This window comes from Colossoma macropomum, unplaced genomic scaffold, assembly GCF_904425465.1.
Source record: "Colossoma macropomum unplaced genomic scaffold, Colossoma_macropomum, whole genome shotgun sequence".
NCBI classification, from domain to species: Eukaryota; Metazoa; Chordata; class Actinopteri; order Characiformes; family Serrasalmidae; genus Colossoma; species Colossoma macropomum.
In genome coordinates, this window is record NW_023494809.1 from 25,719,307 (window position 1) to 25,740,267 (window position 20,961).

The 20,961-nt window shown below is 41.1% G+C and overlaps 2 protein-coding genes across 3 annotated transcripts; both read left to right on the plus strand.

Annotated features, from left to right (window-relative positions):
* Nucleotides 1–1,549: 1,549 nt before the first annotated feature.
* mynn (myoneurin) lies at nucleotides 1,550–8,586 on the plus strand. 2 transcript variants are annotated; one of them, XM_036558622.1, is made up of 8 exons: nucleotides 1,550–1,637; nucleotides 2,391–2,682; nucleotides 2,934–4,330; nucleotides 4,529–4,688; nucleotides 5,570–5,748; nucleotides 6,910–6,993; nucleotides 7,109–7,195; nucleotides 7,371–8,586. In XM_036558622.1, exons 2-8 carry the CDS (start codon nucleotides 2,411–2,413, stop codon nucleotides 8,138–8,140), a joined length of 2,949 nt encoding a protein of 982 aa, XP_036414515.1. In that variant the 5' UTR covers nucleotides 1,550–1,637; nucleotides 2,391–2,410; the 3' UTR covers nucleotides 8,141–8,586. The 2 variants fall into 2 exon arrangements, with proteins under 2 accessions (XP_036414515.1, XP_036414516.1); XM_036558623.1 differs by lacking the exon at nucleotides 7,109–7,195.
* Nucleotides 8,587–8,865: 279 nt separating this feature from the next.
* Nucleotides 8,866–20,295, plus strand: lrrc34 (leucine rich repeat containing 34). Its single transcript, XM_036558517.1, has 10 exons — nucleotides 8,866–9,027; nucleotides 9,127–9,239; nucleotides 14,008–14,072; nucleotides 14,166–14,249; nucleotides 16,141–16,269; nucleotides 16,383–16,478; nucleotides 16,565–16,719; nucleotides 19,486–19,641; nucleotides 19,741–19,867; nucleotides 19,958–20,295. Exons 1-10 carry the CDS (start codon nucleotides 8,924–8,926, stop codon nucleotides 20,171–20,173), a joined length of 1,245 nt encoding a protein of 414 aa, XP_036414410.1. The 5' UTR covers nucleotides 8,866–8,923; the 3' UTR covers nucleotides 20,174–20,295.
* Nucleotides 20,296–20,961: the final 666 nt, after the last annotated feature.

The following is a 20,961-nucleotide window of genomic DNA, read 5'->3' on the forward strand; positions in this document are numbered from 1 at the left end:
TTACAGTAGCCAGATCTATAGTCAGGTATTAGTATTGTTACTGAAATTAAATGTTTACTCAGGCAGAAGTAAAAGACAGTTTGATCCGTAAACGGTTCATTGTAGAGAAGCTTATCAGCTCTGATTTCTTTACAGTGGTGGTGATAGGAACCAGGAGTCACAATGTCTACAACATAAGTGTAGCCATTTTATTTACTGTCCAAAACCACCAGTGTAATGCTGATAATGGCAAAAATAGTGGTAAATATGAAAAGGCAACTTTTCTTTTGGGACTTTTTTGCCTCACAGTACCCTGTATGTGCCAAAACCTTCTCAGAACTATGAAAACCATGTCTCAGGCGTCAGGCAGCTTATTTGTAACCATTTCATGTAATAATTTTCTGTAAGGGAGCTTTTGGAGGCATTAAACGCTTCAGACGTCTGGTTCCTATTACCACCACTGTGAAAAATTCTGACTTTCTCGAGAATAGAGCATTTCACATCAAACCACTCTGAATTTGTTTACGTCATAACCATTTCATTATGTGGAAATTTTATATAAATCTGTGGAATTTCCCTTTAAGTACAGAGTACATTCTTGAACTGCAGCAGATCGTCTTAGTACATCCAGAATCTGTTTGCATGGGAACTGAAATTTGTTAGGTTCTATGATAAAAAGTGAAATGATAAACCTCAAAAGTCAGACATGAGACCAATCACAAAGCAGTACAGATGCTGTCACCAACTTATAGTGGACCATGAGTGGAAAGACAGGGTAAGTTAGGTGTTTATAATGAAGTGGATAGTAAGTGTATGTTACAGAGCACTTTATGTCTCATAAGGTTAGAGATTGGTATTATTTTTTAATAAGGTGTGACCACAGATTAATATATTGAGGCCATGAGTTACAAGGTGGGGCCACAGATTAATACATTATGAGAAACTTAACTCATGGCCTAAATATATTAATTTGTGGTGCTTCAGAATAGTAATTTGGCCTCAATAAGGTGACATAGTGATTATTTTTAATAAGGTGTGGCCACAAATTAATCCATTAAGGCCATGAGCTACTACATTGAGTCTACCCATCACTATACTGAGGCCACAGATTACCATATTGAGGCCACAGTGTACTATATTGAGACCACAAATTACTATGTTTAGTAGTAATAATAATAATAAGCTACAGTTACTATTTTGAGGCCACAGTTTACAAGATTTAGGCCACAAATTAATATATTTAAGCCACAAATGAATATATTGAGGCCATGAATCACTATGTTTAGGCCACACATTACTATGTAGAGGCTGCTGTTTACTATGCTGGGGCCGTAATTTATCATATTGATGCCACAAATTAATATATTGAGGCCACGAGTTATGAGAAACTTAACTCGCGGCCTCTACATATCAAGTCGTGTGTGTAATTTGAGGTATCAATATATTATTTCTTGGCCAAGCCTGATTAAAAAATAATCTCCATGTCAGCTTATTAAGAGCTCTGCAGAATGTCTATGTCTGCAGCGCCATCTAGAGGATCCGTCCGAATAAACCTTAAAAAAAACTCAAAGCGGATGTTGCGTCAACTGCCAAGTCCCTTAGAAGAGCCTGAAAATGGCCGACCACCTCGAAGGACTTTAATCTACTGTTGCATTAATGTAAGATATAATTTTTGAACCCATTTTTCAACATAATTACAGAAATCCCGACCGCGTGTTTTATAACGGTCGCTGCTCGCTTCGTGCTGCTCGGCGGCGGCTAATAAACATTCGAATCGAGGCTCGCGCCGCAACCGGATTGAGCCGTTTTCGAAATAAGAGCCCTTTGTTTTGAATGTCAAAAACTTGCAAAGTTGCCGTCTAGCGGGGCATGAAGATAACGGTTTATTATTTAGAGCGTATTTTAAAAAATAGAAATATTAAAAATATTTAAATTTATCACGAAGCAACGACTCCGTTCGTCGGCTCTGTCGTTAGCATCGCGTTTACGTTAGCTAGCCAACTTTTTACAGGCGGGAACTTTTATTTTTAATCAGCGCGGCTCTCAGACTCGAGACCGATTAGCAGCGATCGATATTTCGAAGTTATTTATATAATTATATAGTTATTTAATGTCTAGGTTGCCAAAATGTACATGAAGCTGAAGTCAGCTTCTTATTCGCCAGCTCCATGTTCGCAATTGTCCCGTTCCACCTTAAATGGTGCAGCAGTTACATTCTGGCGCCTGTTACTGCTGCACCGTTTAAGGTGGACCGGGGAAATTCGAATAAGAAGCCAAACTCAGCCTCGTAAAATGGTCATTTCCTTAAGTTTTTTCAGCGTTAATCGTGGTCAAGGGTTTAGTGGAAGCAGTTTGACGAGTAGGTTCACTGAATGAATGAACTGTGATGTTTTTTAATCTTTTAACTGCAGATCTGGTCGAGTCCCACACCATGAACCGTGTTTCTCACAGCGAGTTCCTCCTGGAGAAGCTGAGAAAGCAGAGAGAAAGAGGGTTCCTCTGCGACTGCACGGTGGCAATAGGGCAAGCTCGGTATGAAGCTCACCATAATGTGCTGGCTGCCTTTAGTGAGTATTTCTCTACGCAATGTATAGATGCTGGAAGAGAAGATGCCACCATAACACTGGATCCAGACTGGGTGGATGGCACCGTGTTTGAGAAGTTGCTGGATTACATGTATACAGGGAACTTGACCATGGACGGGTGAGTACTTCAGCCTGACACTGAAGCACTGGACCTAAAGTCAGTCCTGGGCACCCCATGTTATACATGATTTTTGTGCTTTGCTTGCTTGGGGAGCTAGTTATTTTGTTTAGTCAGGTGTGCTAGAAGAGGCACCAACATGTGTGTAGTGTGGGGTCTGTGCTTAGGAGCCCTTGCACTAAACTCTGTAATATTTGTAATTTAATTTCTTGTGTGAAAACGTCCTTCCTTCTTTGCTGTATGTCCCTCAGGGATGAGGCTCCAGGCATTCAAAAAGCAGCGACTTACCTTGGGATTCAAGAGGTGGTGGCTATCTGTACTCAACCTCAGAAGAACGTCAAAGACAGCCCTGCTAATGCGAGAAGCACAGAAGACATGGATCCACGATCCCCACTGAGCCCGGATGACTATGAGCCGCTGGAGCCGATTGAGGAGGTGGAGGAAAGAGAGAGGCTGAGAAAGGAAGGAGAAAAAAACGGCGGGGAGCAGGAAGCAGCAGCTTCAGCTGATGAGTCCCAGTCGTCTGGCGAGCAACCCGGACAGAGCACGGAGAAGAGGAATAGGAAGCCCAAAACTCGTCTTTATGAGGACGAGACAGAGAAAGAAAGCCCTATTTCGCCAAGGGGAAGAGGGCGAGGAAGAGGCAGGCCCAGAGGTCGGCCTCGGGTGAGGCCCTTATCTTGTGATAGAACTGATTTTGCAGCAACTAAGGAAAGTTCAGCTACGCAGAGCAGCGTAGTAAAGAGAGGAACTGGAAGACCAAGAGGCCGTCCACGGATAAGGCCATTGCCATCTGAAACAGCAGACTCTACTAGCACTGAAGAAAGCACTACAGTAGCAAACAATAATGAGATGGAAGGCACTGAATGTGAAGGACCCCAAACCACGTCTGAACCACCCACCGAGTCTGTCAACCCAGATGGAGAGACAGAGGAGGTAAACACAAAAGAAGGAGGAGAGGCTGTAGAGAAAGATGAAGATAGGACAAAGTCAGAAGTAGACAACACTGAAGAAGTTGTCGTTGTTAAACGAGGGCGAGGTCGACCGCGAACCAAGCCGCTGCCTTCCGAGGCGCCAGATGCGACCAACGCTGAGGAGGTTTCTACACCGATTAAAGAAAAGGAAGGAGCTGTGCGTAAGAGAGGTAGACCGCGGGTTAGGCCTCTGCCATCCGAAATGTCTCTGACCCCAGAAGAAGGTGCAGAGCAGGAAAATTCCCAAGAGGAAGAGGGTGATGAAGAGAGAGACAAGGCAAATACAGCCCATTCTGATGCCCTGGATGATGAAAATAACATGGATGATGAGGGTGAGACTTCTTCGGATGTGAGTCCGGCCAAGAAGGTTCGGACGAGTAATCGGAAGAGAAGCCTGAGCAGAAAGCTGAGGGAGAGCCAAGCCAGCAACGAAGAAAATGATGAGGAATGCGAGGAAGAGGGTGCTGATGAATGGGCCGAGGAAGAGGATGCCAAGCCTGGGCAAAGTAAGCTCCGGCCTATCTGCAACATCTGTGGGAACCTGTTCTCAGAGATGAGCAGTCTGCGCAGACACATGCGCATTCACAAGGGGATCAAACCTTATCAGTGCCCGCTCTGTTCACGCTGCTTCAGGCAAGGAAACCAGCTCAAGACACATATGCGAATTCACACAGGTATGTCAAATGTGCAGACTAAAAATGTTCAGAAACTGATGAAAGACTTTGTTTATGTAGCTTTTACCAAGTAAATCAGTGCTGCATCTGCGGAAGGAGAATTTTAGCATTTAGAATTTAAGCATTCTTTTTCATTCATTTCATTGTTGGATTATGTTAATATTTGTTCCGCTATTGTTTATTTCCTCATGCGTGCAGGAGAGAAGCCATTCAACTGCAACCACTGTGATGCACGCTTTGCCCAGAAATGCCAGTTAGTCTATCACTGCCGAATGCATCACGGAGAAGAGAAGCCGCACAAGTGTGACGTCTGCCCTGCTGCTTTTGCCACGTCCAGCAACCTTAAAATCCATATGAGGTGGGTTTCTTTGGTAAACATCAGTTAAGCATAATACATTAAAGCCCCAGGGAACCTAAATCCATGTTTTCTTTCTTAGTATGTTTATCTTCTACAAAGTATGTGCTATGATTAACTTTCCATTCTCTACCGATCGCTGATACATTTTGCTAAAATTCTCTTCTTTTAATGTAAACTGAGTGGTTCTAATCTTGAATAGAACTTATGTAAGCAGTCCCCTCACCAATCACCAGATGTGGTCCCACCCACACAGCTTTAATGAAGTTGTGTTCCCCTACAGTCTCTTTCTAACCTAGGTATTATAACCAAGCTGTCCAGCTAGCTCATCTGCCTGTCGTCTGTCTGTCGCTTTGTGCATCTGTTCGTTCGTTCAGCTAGGCATGCCAGCATTCTCTAGATGTGCATCCAGCAGTAAAGTGAATTACAACTTTACCTTCTTTAAGACATCACCCTGTAAAAGCTGGATGGTTTTTAGTGAGCCATGGACACAGCAGGGTTTACAGTGTAGTGTAAGGCCAGTTTCACTCATTTCTCCCCACTTCGCTTGCGTGGTTGTGTTTAGTTCTGCTTTAGTGCCGTAGCAGGCTGGGAGCATTTGACAAAGGGATGTCAGTCACAAGTGCTCATGGGAATATTAGGATCACATACAGGTCGTTCTCAGATCAGATAAGCATGTTTTAAGCATCTTGTAATTTTTCATTTGACATTTGCTGGGTGTTTAGTGTAACACTTAATTTCAGTATCATACAAACATGATTCTGAAATTAAGTGATATACTAAGCTGCATATTATACTGATGCTGTGTTTCCTGGGACTTTAAGGACACTTTTAGCGCAAAAACATATGTGTTTAAATTTTTTTCAATGTTGATCCTGATATAGGACGCACAGTGGGGAAAAGCCTTATGAATGTAGTGAGTGTGGCAAGCGTTTCACCCAGGCCAGCACTTTGATGTACCACAAGCGCCGACACACAGGGGAGAAGCCATACATCTGCGACACGTGTGGCATGTCCTTTGCTGTTTCCAGCTCACTGATCTCACACTCCAGGAAACACACAGGTAAGGAGAAAGGACAAGGGTGTGAGACAAGAAAACTGGAAGGAGAAATTTAAGGGTTTAAATACGTTATATGACCAAAAGTATGTGGACACCCCTCCTAATTATGGAGTTCAGGTTTTTCAGCCACGCTCGTTGCTAACAGGTGTATAAAGTCAAGCACAAAGCCATGCAGTCTGCATAGACAAACACTGGCAGAACTGGTCACATCTGAAGAGCTCAGTAACTTTAAACCTGGCACTCTCACAGGATGCCACCTTTGCCAGAAGTTAGTTCTGTCCTGTTAGGTCTGCCCCGGTCAACTGTAAGCACTATTATTGTGAAATGGAAGTGTCAGCCATGAAGTAGGAGACCACAAAAACTCACAGAACAGGGCCGCTGTGCGCTGAAGCATATTGCGTGTAAAATTGCTTATCCTCTCTACACATGAAGCTTTATGAAATGGGTTTCCATGGCCAAACAGCTGCACACAAACCTGAGATCACTGTGCATTGCCAAGTGTCAGCTGGAGTGGTGTAAATCATCCTACTTAGTGGAATGTGCAGTGCCAACGGTAAAGTTTGGTGGAGGAGGGATACTGGTCTGGGGCTGTTTTTCAGGGTTTAGGCTCCGTCCCTTAGTTCCAGTGAAAGGTCATGTTATCGCTACAGTACACAAAAACATTTGAGACAATTATGTTTCCAGTTTTGTGGCAGCAGTTTGGAAAAGACCCTTTACTGTTCCAGCATGACTGAGCCCCTGTGCACAAAACGAGCTCCATAAATGCGTGGTTTTGTGGCGAGTTTTGTGTGGAAAAAATCCAGTGGTCCATGTAGAATTCTGACTTCAACTTCATTGAACACCTCTGGGATGAACTTGATCGTCCATTGTGAGCCAGGCCTTCTTGGCCAACATCAGTGCCTACCTTTGAAATGCTCTTTTGACTGAATGGGAACAGATTCCCACAGACCGAATCCAAAACCTTGTGGGAAGCTTCCCAGAAGAGTGGAGGCTGTTAAAGCTCCATATTAATGCCTATGGTTTGGAGTGGGATGTCCGACAAGCTCACAATAGGTGTGATGGTCAGGTGTCCACATACTTTAGGCCATATAGTGTATGTTGGCAGTTTTGTGTACCACTGTTTGTTAGTGAATGTTTAGGAATGGTCTTTTTTATGATTTTTAGGCGTAACCCCTTATATCTGCTTGGACTGTGGGAAACCCTGCTTAACATCTGGGGAACTTAGGAAGCATATGGACATCCATAATGGTGAGTCAGAAGATTTAAATTAAACATATGTTCTGAAGTATAGCTTAGTTTTTTTTTTTATGTCTGTCTTTTATTGTAGCATAAGATGTGCTAATTCATGTATTTCTCGATTTAGGCTCGAGGAGAGTGATCTGCAATATATGTGGAAATACTCTCTCAGACATTTATAGCCTGAAGAAGCACAGAGCTTTAAAACATAATGGTATGTAGGGAGACCAGCATGAGAGAAAAAAAAACGTAGTATTTAGCATATGTAGCATGTATTAGTATTTGTGTGTGTGTGTGTGTGTGTGTGTGTGTGTGTGTGTGTATGCATGTATATGCACCTGCACACACAAAGTCACAAGATTTATACTTGCTTTCTAATTGCTTTTCAGCTCCTCCAGAGCAAGACGGTGAGCCACCGAAAAGTGAACCGATCCAGAGTCCGATCAACATCCCAATTGACCACCAAGGCCTGATAGCCCGAGTGCGTTCTGTTCTAGCCGAATCCCCGGAACCGAGTTTTCCAGCAGATTCGGCACTGGCCACGATGCCCTCAGAGACCTCGATGATCATGCATCAGACGGAGAGCCCAATGATCATCCAGCATTCAGATGCTACAGGATCACCAATGATCATCCAACATTCAGATGTTTCGGAGGCACCAATGATCTTCCAACACGCTGAAGCTGCAGGAGCACAAATGATCTCGGGATCGCCGATGATCATTCAACATGGAGACTCTTCAGAGGCCTCAGTGATTATTCAGCATGCAGAATCTGCAGAGACACCAATGATCATTCAGCACGGAGAATCGGGTGAGACCCCAATGATCATCCAGCATTCGGAGGCCTCAGGACAGCCAATGATCATCCAGCATTCGGAGGCCTCAGGACAGCCAATGATCATCCAGCATTCGGAGGCCTCAGGACAGCCAATGATCATCCAACATTCGGAGGCCTCGGGACAGCCAGTGATCATCCAACATTCGGAGGGCTCAGGATCCCCAATGATCATCCAACATGACGAATCCTCCGAAACCCCAATGCTTATCCAGCATGGATCAGGCTCGGAGCAAGTGAGATATGTTGTACAGCAGTATGAAATTCCTGGGTCCTCTGAGATGGAGCATGCCCAGATTGTCATTGTTCAGACTATTGATTAAAGCGGCATCTCATACCTCCGTATGAAACATCTCTTTTGGGGAAAAACATCTGGTCTTTATGGCTTAAGTTTCCTGTTGCTATGTACAGTAGTTTAGGGGCAACACAATATCAACTGCCCCCCCCCCGCCCCCTACAGTCTTCAGTGTACTACAATGTGAGGAAGTCATTTTATGTATTTTTTTTTTTATTGAAGCTTTTCAATACTGAAAAAGTAAGATTCCAGAAGATATTCCCAATCATACATACGATGGTGTCATACACAGTGTGGTTTTATATTGTATGATTTTCAACAGTGTAAAGGCATCTGTTAGCTGCAAAAAGAAGGGATGCTTAAGTTAATATTAAGCTGTTTAATAATGTCCTGCAACCTGCTATTGACTCATTACTACTTCGTATAATTAGAGTTTTGTTCTGTTTTGAGATGGATAAACATGACAAAATATCACTTGTGTGTGAATTTCTTGCTTATGTTTTGAGGAAAAATTTTGTGCAGTTGTCTTTTAGAGCTCTGAAATGTAACGCGTAGACATACGTAGCCTGTTACATGTGATTTACAACCTAAACGTGAACAGCTTACGCTATTCATACAAATTAAATTTAATTTCATACTCAAATTAGCTTTATCTAGCATTTATTTATGGTTTGGATTTTTTGACCGCTGGTGTTATTACACGCTACTGCCAGAAGAGGCCGCTGTAGTGCTGTTGCTACAGCAACGGGAAAATAAAGATGCACACTTGTTTGAAGTCCGATTCTCCGAGTTTGCTGATCTAGTGACCAGCATGGGCAGCCTGGAGGGTGTCTATATGTCCGTCTGTGATGACCTTCATCTGTCTGCAAATGTCTTTATTTCCCAAGTGCTGAAAGAGACGCAGAACTGCGGCAGGTCGGTTCTCTGTGCATGTTGTTGTTGTCATTGGAGTTAATGGAGGTGAGCGAGCTTGGCGTGGCTGCAAGTTTCTTGTGTTTTGTTCACTCTTTCCAGCTCTATTTCACTCAGACTGGCAGGAAACGAGCGCCTGAAGGAGGTGATCAGACTGACCGATAATGACCTCCTTGTTTTGTCGAAAACGCTTCGCAATGATCTAACAGTGAAAGGTAGGTTCTCGCTTCTGAGTTCATCTTTATGCACCGGTCGTGATTAATCACCATTCAAAAAGCCTATAGTGTTTACTGAGGCTGAAAGGGGAATTCCACCAATTTTTCCAAAATTCTGAATAACTCGGTCTTCGAGATGTAAGCAGTCATTCAGAGTGGCTTGACGTGAAATAGTGCATTTCATACAACAGTTAGTTCCGGCCGCGCAAGCTGATTGGTTGAGAGGCGTTTTAACTGCTGTTATTTCGCCATAACATCACGGGTTTTTCACCTACACTATCACTCCGCTGAGGCGCCGTTGCTAAGCAACGAGTGTGATAGCTATAGGATATGATCAAGCCATTTGAACGTTTTTACTTCTTACTTTGCCACAAACAGAAAATTGACACTTGTAAGATCACATTTGACCGACAGCCGATTTGGTCAGACTCTGAAGATGAGACGACACTAAATTCCCAAACTGTCATCACCACTGAGCAGCTTTTCAGTCGGCAGCTGTGACAGAAGAACAGCTAAACAACCTGGAATCAGCCAGAAATGAGCCCAGTACCATTCGCCAAACGTTTAATCTGATCTTCAGAGTCTGACCAAATCGGACTGAGCCATACAACTGCCGCAATAAAAACAAAAAAGCTGCTCAGTGGTGATGACAGTTTGGGAATTTAGTGTAAGAAGCTGGAGAACAAACTGCTGTCTGTGCAGTGAGTGGAGCTTATTACTCTGACGTAGCAACAAACTGCATGTTAAGGAACTATAATTTGGCGGAAGGAACTGCGAACATTAAAGCATATTAAACGCCGCGTTCACGGCCCAATTTATTAATTTCTCACTTTATTTATTTAACTGTTGTATAAAAGCAATAGAACACGAGAGTGAACGTGTTATCGCGAAATGGCATCATGGCTGTGATGATCTACGGCGACCAAATCACTCATTTCTTTACAGTGGTGGTGATGGGAACCAGGAGTCACCAGGTCTACAACACAAATATAGCCGCTTTATTTACCATCCTAAACCACAAGTGAACCCACACATGCCTCCTGAGTTTATATATGTGGTGCTGATGGTAAAAATAGTTATAAATCTTTGGGGACTATTTTGCCTCACAACGCCCTGCATGAACACCTCCGTGAACACCTGATTAAAGTACATTTAAGGCCTAACTTTACATTAAAACAACGACTCCGACATCAGGCAGTGTATTCATAAGCGTTTTATGTAATAATTTTCTGTGAGGGAGCTTTTAGAGGTAGATGTCTGGTTCCTATCACCACCACTGTGAACAACTTGTCTCTCTGAAGTTTCTCAAGAACGAAGCATTTCACACCAAACCACTCTGAATGACCGTGTTTGCATCTCAACCGTCTATTTATGTAGATTATCGGTGGAGTTCCCCTTTAATAGTGCTCCGAGTCATAAGAAAAGAAAAATGAACATTTAATGTCATGTATAAAAAACGAAAATCAGTGTTTTTCAAGCTTAAATATACTAAATTAATGTTCATTTATATATAATTTAAAAAAATAATTTAAAGAAAAAGGTATGTCTTTAAAGAGTACACATAGATCATTCACAAATATTACAAAATAAAAGTCGTTCTAGCATCAGTCATTTGCCATGCAAAAATGTGTCTGTTTCCACAATATCACAACATACATTAATTTAATATGCAAAAAATTAATTTGCAGAAAAAAATGTTTTATATGCTATGTTTTGCTTCCCACCCTGTCACACTGACTTAATGTTTATCGTTAAAAATAATGTTGTGCCTCATTAAATGACTTTTGATTTAATCCGTCAGGACTGTTCTGTTCAAAAGCTGGTAAGCTCTACATTTATTCAGAGTTGATCATTTGTTGTTTTCCTTATCCTTAACTGGGTCCGTAAAGCACACGTCCAAGCCATTACACAAAATATATAGAGAAAAGTCCTGACCACTGAAGAACAGGGTAAAAGGGGGCTAACAAAGTATGTAGAGAAACAGATGGACTACAGTCTGTAACTGTAGAACTACAAAGTGCACCTATATAGTAAGTGGAGCTGATAAAATGGACAATGAGTGTAGAAACGAGGAGGTGGTCATAATGTTATCCCTGATCGGTGTATATCATCAGTACTTGTAGAACACTGGCCAACTATACGTTTCATTATAATGGCAGCAACATTAGTGGCCTTCAACTGGGTTTATTGTAATACAGTATGTAACATATTGAATAAAAGTCACTGTATTCACAGTTTTTGATAGTATTTTTAAAAAGGCGATATGAGCCGAGCTGAACTCTCAGATCATTAGGAACTGGTCAGTTAGTCCTGTCGAAGGTGAAGACTAAACATGGAGAAGCAGCGTTTCGCTACTATGCTGCTCTTAAGGGGAACCAGTTGACAGAGAGCATTAGAAGATCCCTGACACTGGACACCAGGCTGAAAACGTTCCTGTTAGAGCAGCTTTCAGCTCAGTTTAAACACTGTTAGCGTCTCTAACCCCTTTTCCTCTGTGACGGCACTTTATTATCCTGATTTAATTTCTAATTCTCATTTGTAAAGCAATGAAACTACCCAGTCACAGACTTCTTTACCTCCTGAGTAACTTATAGAACTGCACTGGAACCTCTTAGTGCGTCCAGCATCTGTCAGCTTAGGAACTGAAGTTGGTTAGAATATATATATATATATATATATATATATATATATATATATTATGATATTACCCTCTACTGCACGCATTGTGAGAGCAATTAAAAAAAAATTGATTAACTTTTCTTGCATTAAACGGGCCTGATTATGAAATTTCAAAACATTTTTTCAAAAAATAATGTGTGCAGGGGTCATTTTGGGGTATGTTGCCTTGAGGCAACATTGTGCAACAATGGGAAGAAATTCCCTGAAGTGGCTTGTGACTGGTCAAATCCATTGCACAATGTTGCTTCTAGGCAACAAACATATTTCTGCAAATTCTCATAATAAGATAAAGATGCTGAATGTTAAAAAAGAGGTTTAAAAGTGCCCACTAAGAGAGAGTATGACCAGGAACATGCTTTTTACTGACTTCCTCAAACTCTTCCCTTTATTGTTAACCCCGTCATTGTCTTTAAATATGGATAATGTTATTGTAAAGTGAGGAAAATGAGTTTGTTGCCCTGAGGCAACATTGTGCAATAGAGGGTTAAATGATATGAAAACTTTGTAAGTCAGACCATTCGCAAAGCAGTGCAGACGGTGTAAACAACACTACTTTAGGAATTTAGCACAAAAGAGGAATTACTAAAGTAACAGTAATGACTAAAATGTAAGGAAGAAATATTCTCGGGTAGAAGTAATCAGTGTTGTCATAAGTGTAGTATAAGTGTTATCATATGAAAATACTCAGGAAATAATAAATCCATCAAAATATTGATTGAGTACATATACTGTCACTGAGTAAATGTAACTAGTTAGTGTAACTTCTACTTCCTCTGCTGAGAAGTACAACCCTGTCACATTGAACCCTAATCCAGTGTGAAACGTGCGTGCAAAAATATTCTTCCATGCCTCCGTTATCAGTTTTTCAATACTAAATTACATGACATTTCTGCAAAACATTCATTAAAGACCAGCTTTCTCTGTGTATTTTGTGTAACGGGCTGGACGTGCTGTGCTTTAACATTGCCAGTGATGCAAGCAAGCAAAGTTTATTTATAGAGCGCTTTTTACAACAGGTGTTGTCACAAAGCAGCTTTACAAAGAAATCAGCATTACAGAAAGAAATCCGGGTCCGAGCCCCCATGAGCGTCGCCAGTGGCGACAGTGGCAAGGAAAAACTCCCTAAGAGCAAGAGGAAGAAACCTTGAGAGGAACCAAGACTCAGAAGGGGAACCCATCCTCCTCTGGTCAACACCGGATAGTAAACATTGTTAGTACAAAAACAGGGAAAACAGGTGGAGCAATGATTAATATGATTAGATTAGTTCAGCGGCGGCAGCATCAGTGGGGTCAGGTTGTGAGGGTGAGGTTGCACGGCGTTGTATAGCACGAAGCTCAATGGTGGTCAAGCTGGTCCAGAGGGCTGGCGAGCAGTGGCACCCGACCAAAGCAGAAGAGGCAGCAGCATCAGAATGAACAGGATGGGCAACTGTTCAACTCGGCAAAGGAAAGAAAGGAAAAACGCACAGAGAGTCAGTTCTGTAATGGGTGTCAGTTCTGTAATGGGTGACTGATCACAGATTACAGTGTTAGTAGAGCAGCAGAGACTCTGGCAGGTATAGAACTGACAGGGAAAACTAATTACCAAAGGTTTGACTATACAAGTAAGTTTTTAGCCTAGACTTAAACACTGAGGCTGTGTCTGAGTCCCAAACATTAACAGGAAGACTATTCCAAAGCTGGGGGGCTTTGTATGAGAAGGCTGTCCCCCCGACGTAACTTTATTAATTCTAGGTACTAATAGTAAACCAGCACCTTGTGATCTAAGTAGGCGGGATGGTTCATAGTAGGAGAGAAGTGGAGAAAACAATACATTTTTCAATGCTGAATTCAAGCTTTTGAACTTGGCACTTACGATCCATCACATCACTCATTGCGACTTTTGTATGGCTAAGTAAGTCGGAGTTGAGGAGGTGAGGCATTTTTCATGTGCAGTGTTGATGTTAATGATGAATTGATATTTTTAAGCTCGAAAAACTCTTATTAGCATATTTTTCACGTTTTTTTTTTCCATAAAGCAAAAAATTGTCATGAATTTCTCAGATGAATGCTGTACTGGACATAAGTTCATTTCAGTATCCCTGTTCAGCTTTAGATCTGAGGTATAACTGGATCTCAGATGAGGGAGCTGGACATCTGGCTGATCTCATTCAGGTATTTTAAATAACTGTGCTGATCTTAACTGCTGAGTTTCTGCCACAAATCTAAGTGAACAGCCACACCTGTATGAGCAACGTTCTGTTGCAGGAGAACGTGGCCCTGCAGTCGCTTGATCTTATGTGCAACAGTATAGAAGTCGAGGGAGCCGAGCGGATTGCAAAAAGTTTGCACGTAAGTATAAAACCCTGTTTCCTTTCATTAGTACTGCAGTGTAGCCCAGCTCATCATATTCCTCCTTTTTAATAACGTTATCATTACATTTCTTTTATATTATTAAAAAATGGGGTAGATCATATAACTTGACTACACTTGAGATGCTTGAGTTCCTTTATGAACCCTTGCTTATCTTTTTGTATTTAATTACATATTTTCCTTTTTTGACTCCCACTGGTAACTCGCTCTAAGTAGGACCAATAGCTCCTCAGCTACCTGGAACACATCACACTGTACCTGAAATATTATGAATAAACTAAACATTATATAATTAATATATATATATATATATATATATATATATATATATATATATATATATATAGAGAGAGAGAGAGAGAGAGAGAGAGAGAGAGAGAGAGAGAGAGAGAGAGAGAGAGAGAGAGAGATTCAGTTATTTGCATAAGTATATAGGTGTACTATGTATGTCTACAATTACAGACTGTAGTCCATCTGTAGTCCACCTCAGTGTCACCAACCAAAAATATCCAGCCAACAGTGTCCTGTGGGCAGCGTCCTGTGACCACTGATGAAGGACTAGAGGATGACCAGCACAAACTGTGCAGCAGCAGATGAGCTACCGTCTCTGACTTTACATCTACAAGGTGGACTAACAAGGTAGATGTGTCTAATAGAGTGGACAGTGAGTGGACACAGTGTTTAAAAACTCCAGCAGCACTGCTGTGTCTGATCCACTCGTATCAGCATAACACACACTAATACACCACCACCACGTCAGTGTTACTGCAGTGCTGAGAATGATCCACCACCCAAATAGTACCTGCTCTGTGAGGGACCATGGGGGTCCTGACCACTGAAGAACAGGGTGAAAGGGGGCTAACAAAGTATGCAGAGAAACAGATGGACTACAGTCTGTAATTGTAGAACTACAAAGTGCACCTATATAGTAAGTGGAGCTGATAAAATGGACAATGAGTGTAGAAACAAGGAGGTGGTCATAATGTTATGCCTGATCGGTGTTTATACACATGGATACAACAGTGGTTTCCCTGTCCAGGCTCCACCCCTTTCTGATTCTAACTTATCTTGTATCTTGTCACCTCAACTCCACACCTCTGTCATCAGTATCACCTGTGTGTACTCTGTGACTCCGCCCTGTACTCCCAGCTGCTCCTCATTCTCTCTCAGTGAAGCCTTTCGTTTTCCCTCTTTCCTTGACGTACACTGTTGTTGGTACCTCTAGCATTGTTGTTTATTCTCCTTTTTGGTCCATTTTTCTCTGTATTTAGCGTGCAGAGATTATGTTTGTGTTTGCTCTGGTCTTTTGGATTGTTCAGTTTTTGTTTTTTGTATTTGTCCCCACATGATTTCGAATAATAACTATTAGATGAGTAAGTAGTAAGTAAAAATGTAAAAGTTTTAGATGTGTCTAGAATGTCCAGCAGAGCTGCAGAAGACACTAAAATGACTGAAATCTGTACAGCATCAAGAATGAAGATAGAATAAAATTAACATCCAGAATTCATCACATTTTAAAAGTGGTGATCACATCTTAAGGCAGATAACTTGACAAAAAATATAAATGTAAATAGAAAATTGCAGTATATTATTTTTTTATAACTTCTTGTTTCCAGAATTCTTGATATATTGAATAAAACATCAAAAATATCTTATTTACCTATATAAAAAACCTTATAATAGTATAAAGTTTGTAATATTTGCAATTGTATAAATATTACGTTGTCATAATTAGTTAATATTGTATATACAACAACAAAAATGTTACTATGGCAAGTGATCTTTTGAATGGTAGTGTATATGATATGTATATGATATGATAAGTGTATAATAATCCTGATAATAACGATGATGCGATTTCTTTCATCAGCAAAATGCAACCTTGAAGAGACTGAGAATGACTGGCAATAAGATTGGGAACAAAGGTGCCATGCACTTTGCCAGCATGATGCAGACCAACACCACGTTAGAAGAGCTGGACGTGTCTGACTGTGATCTGGTAATTCAGCTGAAGAAAGAAAGTGCAGGGAAAGCACTGCTTTGCACCTCCGTCATTCATTTTATAAGCCTGAACGTTTTCATTCTTTGACATTATTCTGTTCGATTCTGCAGGCGACACAGAGTCTGATTGCGTTTGCTATCGTCCTTAACAACAACAGAAGCATTCGCTCCATCAACGTCAGCCGACCGCTTCTCTTCAGTCTGCAGGTATGAATGGCGGTGCTCCTCTGACACACCCTGACTCGCGTGTTGGTGTGTGAGGTGGATAAATGCAGGTTTGGTGTATCTGACAGGAGGAGACTGCAGTCCATATGGCTCGGATGTTGGCAGTTAATCAGACCTTGAGGGAGCTTCACATGGGAAAGCATGGCATGACTGATTCTGGTGTTGAGAGACTGTGTGAAAGCTTGATGATAAACCGCACTCTGCGGTACCTGGATCTCCGCTGGTAAACACAGTTGCATGTGCTACAGCTGAAATTCTGTGATGAGTGTTCTGGATTATTCTTACACGTTACACTCTCAAAACAAAGGTGCCAGAAAAAAATCTCTTTGGAGCGATGCTATAAAATAACTGCTTTTAATGGCTCTTTCTCCATCTGGAGTGGGAATTCAGGTGGATACATTTTTAAAAAATCAATTTATTTCATCCCAAAACTAAATAATCTTAGTGTGTCCATTAACATCTCCTATTATCATATATGCATAAAGGAGAGTTTAATTCCAAACATATTTTACAGTCACTGGTGTTGTATGAATGTGGTGTAACACCAGTGACTGTGACTCCAGTGACATTCTGGTTAAAACTGAGGATTCTGTAAATTGGCTGACTCATTAGCCGTCAGGTGACCTTGTGTAACTATTTAAAATCAGTGATAAAAATGACATATATGGCATTATTTTGATAAAATCTTAATAACCCAGCCATTAAAGCACAAAACACTGGTGACGCATATAAGTTATATGCTACCTGATAAACAAAATGATTAATACATTAATGAAATATATATATTTATATTATTAATAAATATAATGAAATCATGCCTTGAGATGCTTCCTCTCTGATGAGCCTCGACCCAAAGAAGCAGTTTAATAAAGCTGAAAATACTGTGTTAAAATATAAGAGTCCTGATAACACCAGTGACCACAATCTCTGTGACAAAAGAATTTTGTTAATATGTTAAGAAACATATTTTTTAAGTGTAGTTTAACATTAATGATATAAAACGTAAACATGAATGTTTTATACCAATTCCTAAGTTAAACCTCCTGAAAATATTGTTTTATATTAAAAATGGTTTATCAAATGTTGAAAGTCGGTTGTGTGACGAGCTGTTTTACAGATGCAGAGCGACTATGAAACAGGATGAAAAGAGAAAAATCAGAGAATCATAAGAGAAAAGTGTTATTTAATCTTAGCTCAACTGTGTAAATGTACATACTGACTTTTGGAGCTGTGCCTAATATATTAAGCATCTTTTTAAGCTCTGCAGCCTTTGTGACACAGTTCCCCCCCTCAAATGGAGAACGACTCTTATTCTCTAAAGTACCTTTCATCAGTTCAGTAGTTCCAATTGAATTCTTTAAAGAACTATTTGTTGAAAGCTGACCTGGCATCAAGTGTGGGGGGAGTGGGCTTAGCCCACCCTGAGACAATCCCAGCCCCACACCCCCACTTTTTTTTCCTGATTTAGTAATGCTGCTTGTTTGAATTTGAATATAAAAAATCAGACACATGCACAAAACCAAACACTTAAAATACTTTAATCACAGATGCTGATTTCATTATTTCTGAGTTTTGTCATCTGTATTTGTTTTGTGGCCAGACAAAATTCTCATGCCCTCTGTGTCATTCCTGAGTGTGACTGATCCCAAGCCTCATTTTCTTAGCCCTCCAATCACTGCTCAGCAAACATTGCTATTCACGGTTACCGTGATCAAGCTTTCAGTTCTTAAGCAGCGCAGCAGCATTTCCGGTGGATACATTTTGAACTGGATATTCCAGATATGGCCGACAACAGCCCGACAAAATAAAGAATACGAACAAAACGAATAAAAACGTCAGCTTGTGTTGCTGTGTCGTTGTTGCGGTTAGTGGTCTGTGAATTTGGTACTTACAATGCTTTTTTCGATAACAAAGTTACATAGGCTGTGCAGAAATGTGAAAGCAAAGACGGGACAAATGTTTTATGCCAACTGTGGCAGTATGCTTTAGCCGAGGATGCTTCACGGTTTACTGTCACTTTGCTGGTATTGTATGGTCAACTTTTCTCAAGCAAGTTACTTTTCGGTCGTGCACATGATGAATATCCCGTCCAACAAAGTTGTTCTGGCGCTGGGGCTGATTGAAGAGTTTATTAGGGAACCAGAACTGGTTCTTCTGTTGCATCACTCCAGTGAGCTCTTTTTTTGGCACCTTTATTTTTATGAATATAAGGCTGTCACTAGTATTTGATTAAACTTGATGCAGTTATCAAAAATATCATCTATTTGAATTGACTTTGTTGATGAATCGGTGATGATTCATTGACATGATAATGACAACAATGCAGACTTTAAATTCTCCTACTGGCCTCTTTGACAGTAAGAAACAGAGCCTGCTGAGCCAATAAACATACATAACCCTAACTAAACGTACATAACCCTTCACTTAAGTATGGTGGAATCAAGGGCTCCCAAGTGGCGCAACCGTCTAAGCGTTGGCCCCATCACCAGGAGACTGCAAGCTCGATCCCTGGTGATGCTACAGCCATCCGTGGCCGGAAGTCCAAGACAGCACAATTGGCCTCGCTCTCTGGGTGGGTAGGATGGTCCACCGTCTCCCCCATCACTCAGCGCGTTCGGCTGTCCAGTGATGTTGCATGAGCGGCAGTTTGAAAAGACGCGGTGGCGCTTCACAGGTCTCTGAGGAAGACTGTGTTAGCCTTCGCCCTCTTAGCGCTGGTGGTATTGTGTGATTGAGGGAGTCCAAGCTAGTGGGTGGAACTGGAGACGACTAAATTGGGGAGAAAACTGGGGAATCTTTACAAGGCCATGCAGGTTTTTTTGACATTGTTTAGTTAAGTCCATTTTTTTTGTTTGGCTTTCTTAAAAAGTCTGATGACTCAATTAATTATCAAAATAATCAGTAGATTACTAACATAATCGACAGCGACAGCCCATTCCAGACAGTAATAAAATATTTAGAGTCATTATGAATATTTGTTTTTCTCAAGCAACAGAATTACAAGGGATGGAGCAAAGCGCTTGTCAGAAGTCCTGAAACAGAACGGTACCTTGGAAATTCTCGACCTGTCCTCCAATCGAATTGAAGATGGCGGTGCGGTGTGTCTGAGTGAAGCCGTTGCGCTCCCACACTGCAAACTCCGAGCGTAGGGTTCTTCGTCTTTTTCAGTCTGAACACTGACTTAAAAATGTGTCAATGCTGTAACTGTTATGTCCACTTCGTTTACTTTGTCCTTTCTCATCAGGCTGTCCATCCTAAGTAATAACATTGGCACGACTGGACTGATGTCCCTCACAAAAGCAATGAATACAAATCCAAATCTGACGCACATTTACATTTGGGGTAACAGACTCGAGGAGCCAGTTTGCGTGGTGAGATGACACGACATCCATGTTCCACAAAATGACCATCAGCCGCTTGTGTAATGTTGGAGTAATAACATGGTTTTTATGCCAAACCAGGCGTTCTCCCAGCTTATTGCTAGCGGGCGTCTGTTGAAGGACCACACTGATGTGTCTCCCTATGAAGTGGACGGCCGATTTTACTTGGCCGAGATATCCCACGGTCTACGGAGGCATTACTACTGGACGCCAAGCTACGGCGAGGACGGAGACCCTGCCAGCAATGCAGCCCTGGCACTGAACACGTCACACTGCCTGGATCTGCAGCCTTGTTGAGCTCATCAGACTGGCACTGGTATCAACCTGATATCCTAAGTCTTTTGCAGCTCTAATAGCTGATCTTTGTATCAAGGTGTGATTAAATCATGTGGATTAAATTTTGCAAGTTTTGTGTTGTATTTGAGACCAAGCATTTGTGTTATTGTTGAGTGGAAGAACATAAATATCTAAATCTGTAAGCATCTGTGTTCAAGGTTTGGAGTCTTTAAAGACACCCAACAGCTTTTTTCGGATGTTTATTCAATATGTCAAAGATTTTGACTGAGTATATACTGTAATTATTTGTTTACAGTAATTTCTGTCACGTGATCTACCTCCAAATTTGTTCACCACTTTTCATGAGACATTGTAGATGTTACATTTATTACACTTCCATTCTATACAGCTTCCTCAGTCATTTCAGAGTATATAGTTGAAAACATCAATTCTGGAATTTTGAACAGTAGTTCAGTTAAAAGGCAGAACTTTTTAAAAGCAAAGTACTCTATTATGCCTACCTCTGATTAAATGTCACTAAAACTACATATCCCAGCAGTCCACACTCTTAACCGTATAATGGCGTAATTTATGATGAAAGAATAGAGCAAATTTGGTTTATGGTTAAGTATGATTCCATGAAAACACCCAAACGTGACTCAGTTTTGTGAAAGTTGCATAAATGAGCCACATGAGACTGCTGGTTTCTATTTTATATGTATTTGCTTTTTTTTGTTAAATTTTTATGCAATGATGTGCAAATCATGTAAACTGTATTTTTAACTTCAGTTTCAATATTTGATATCTTG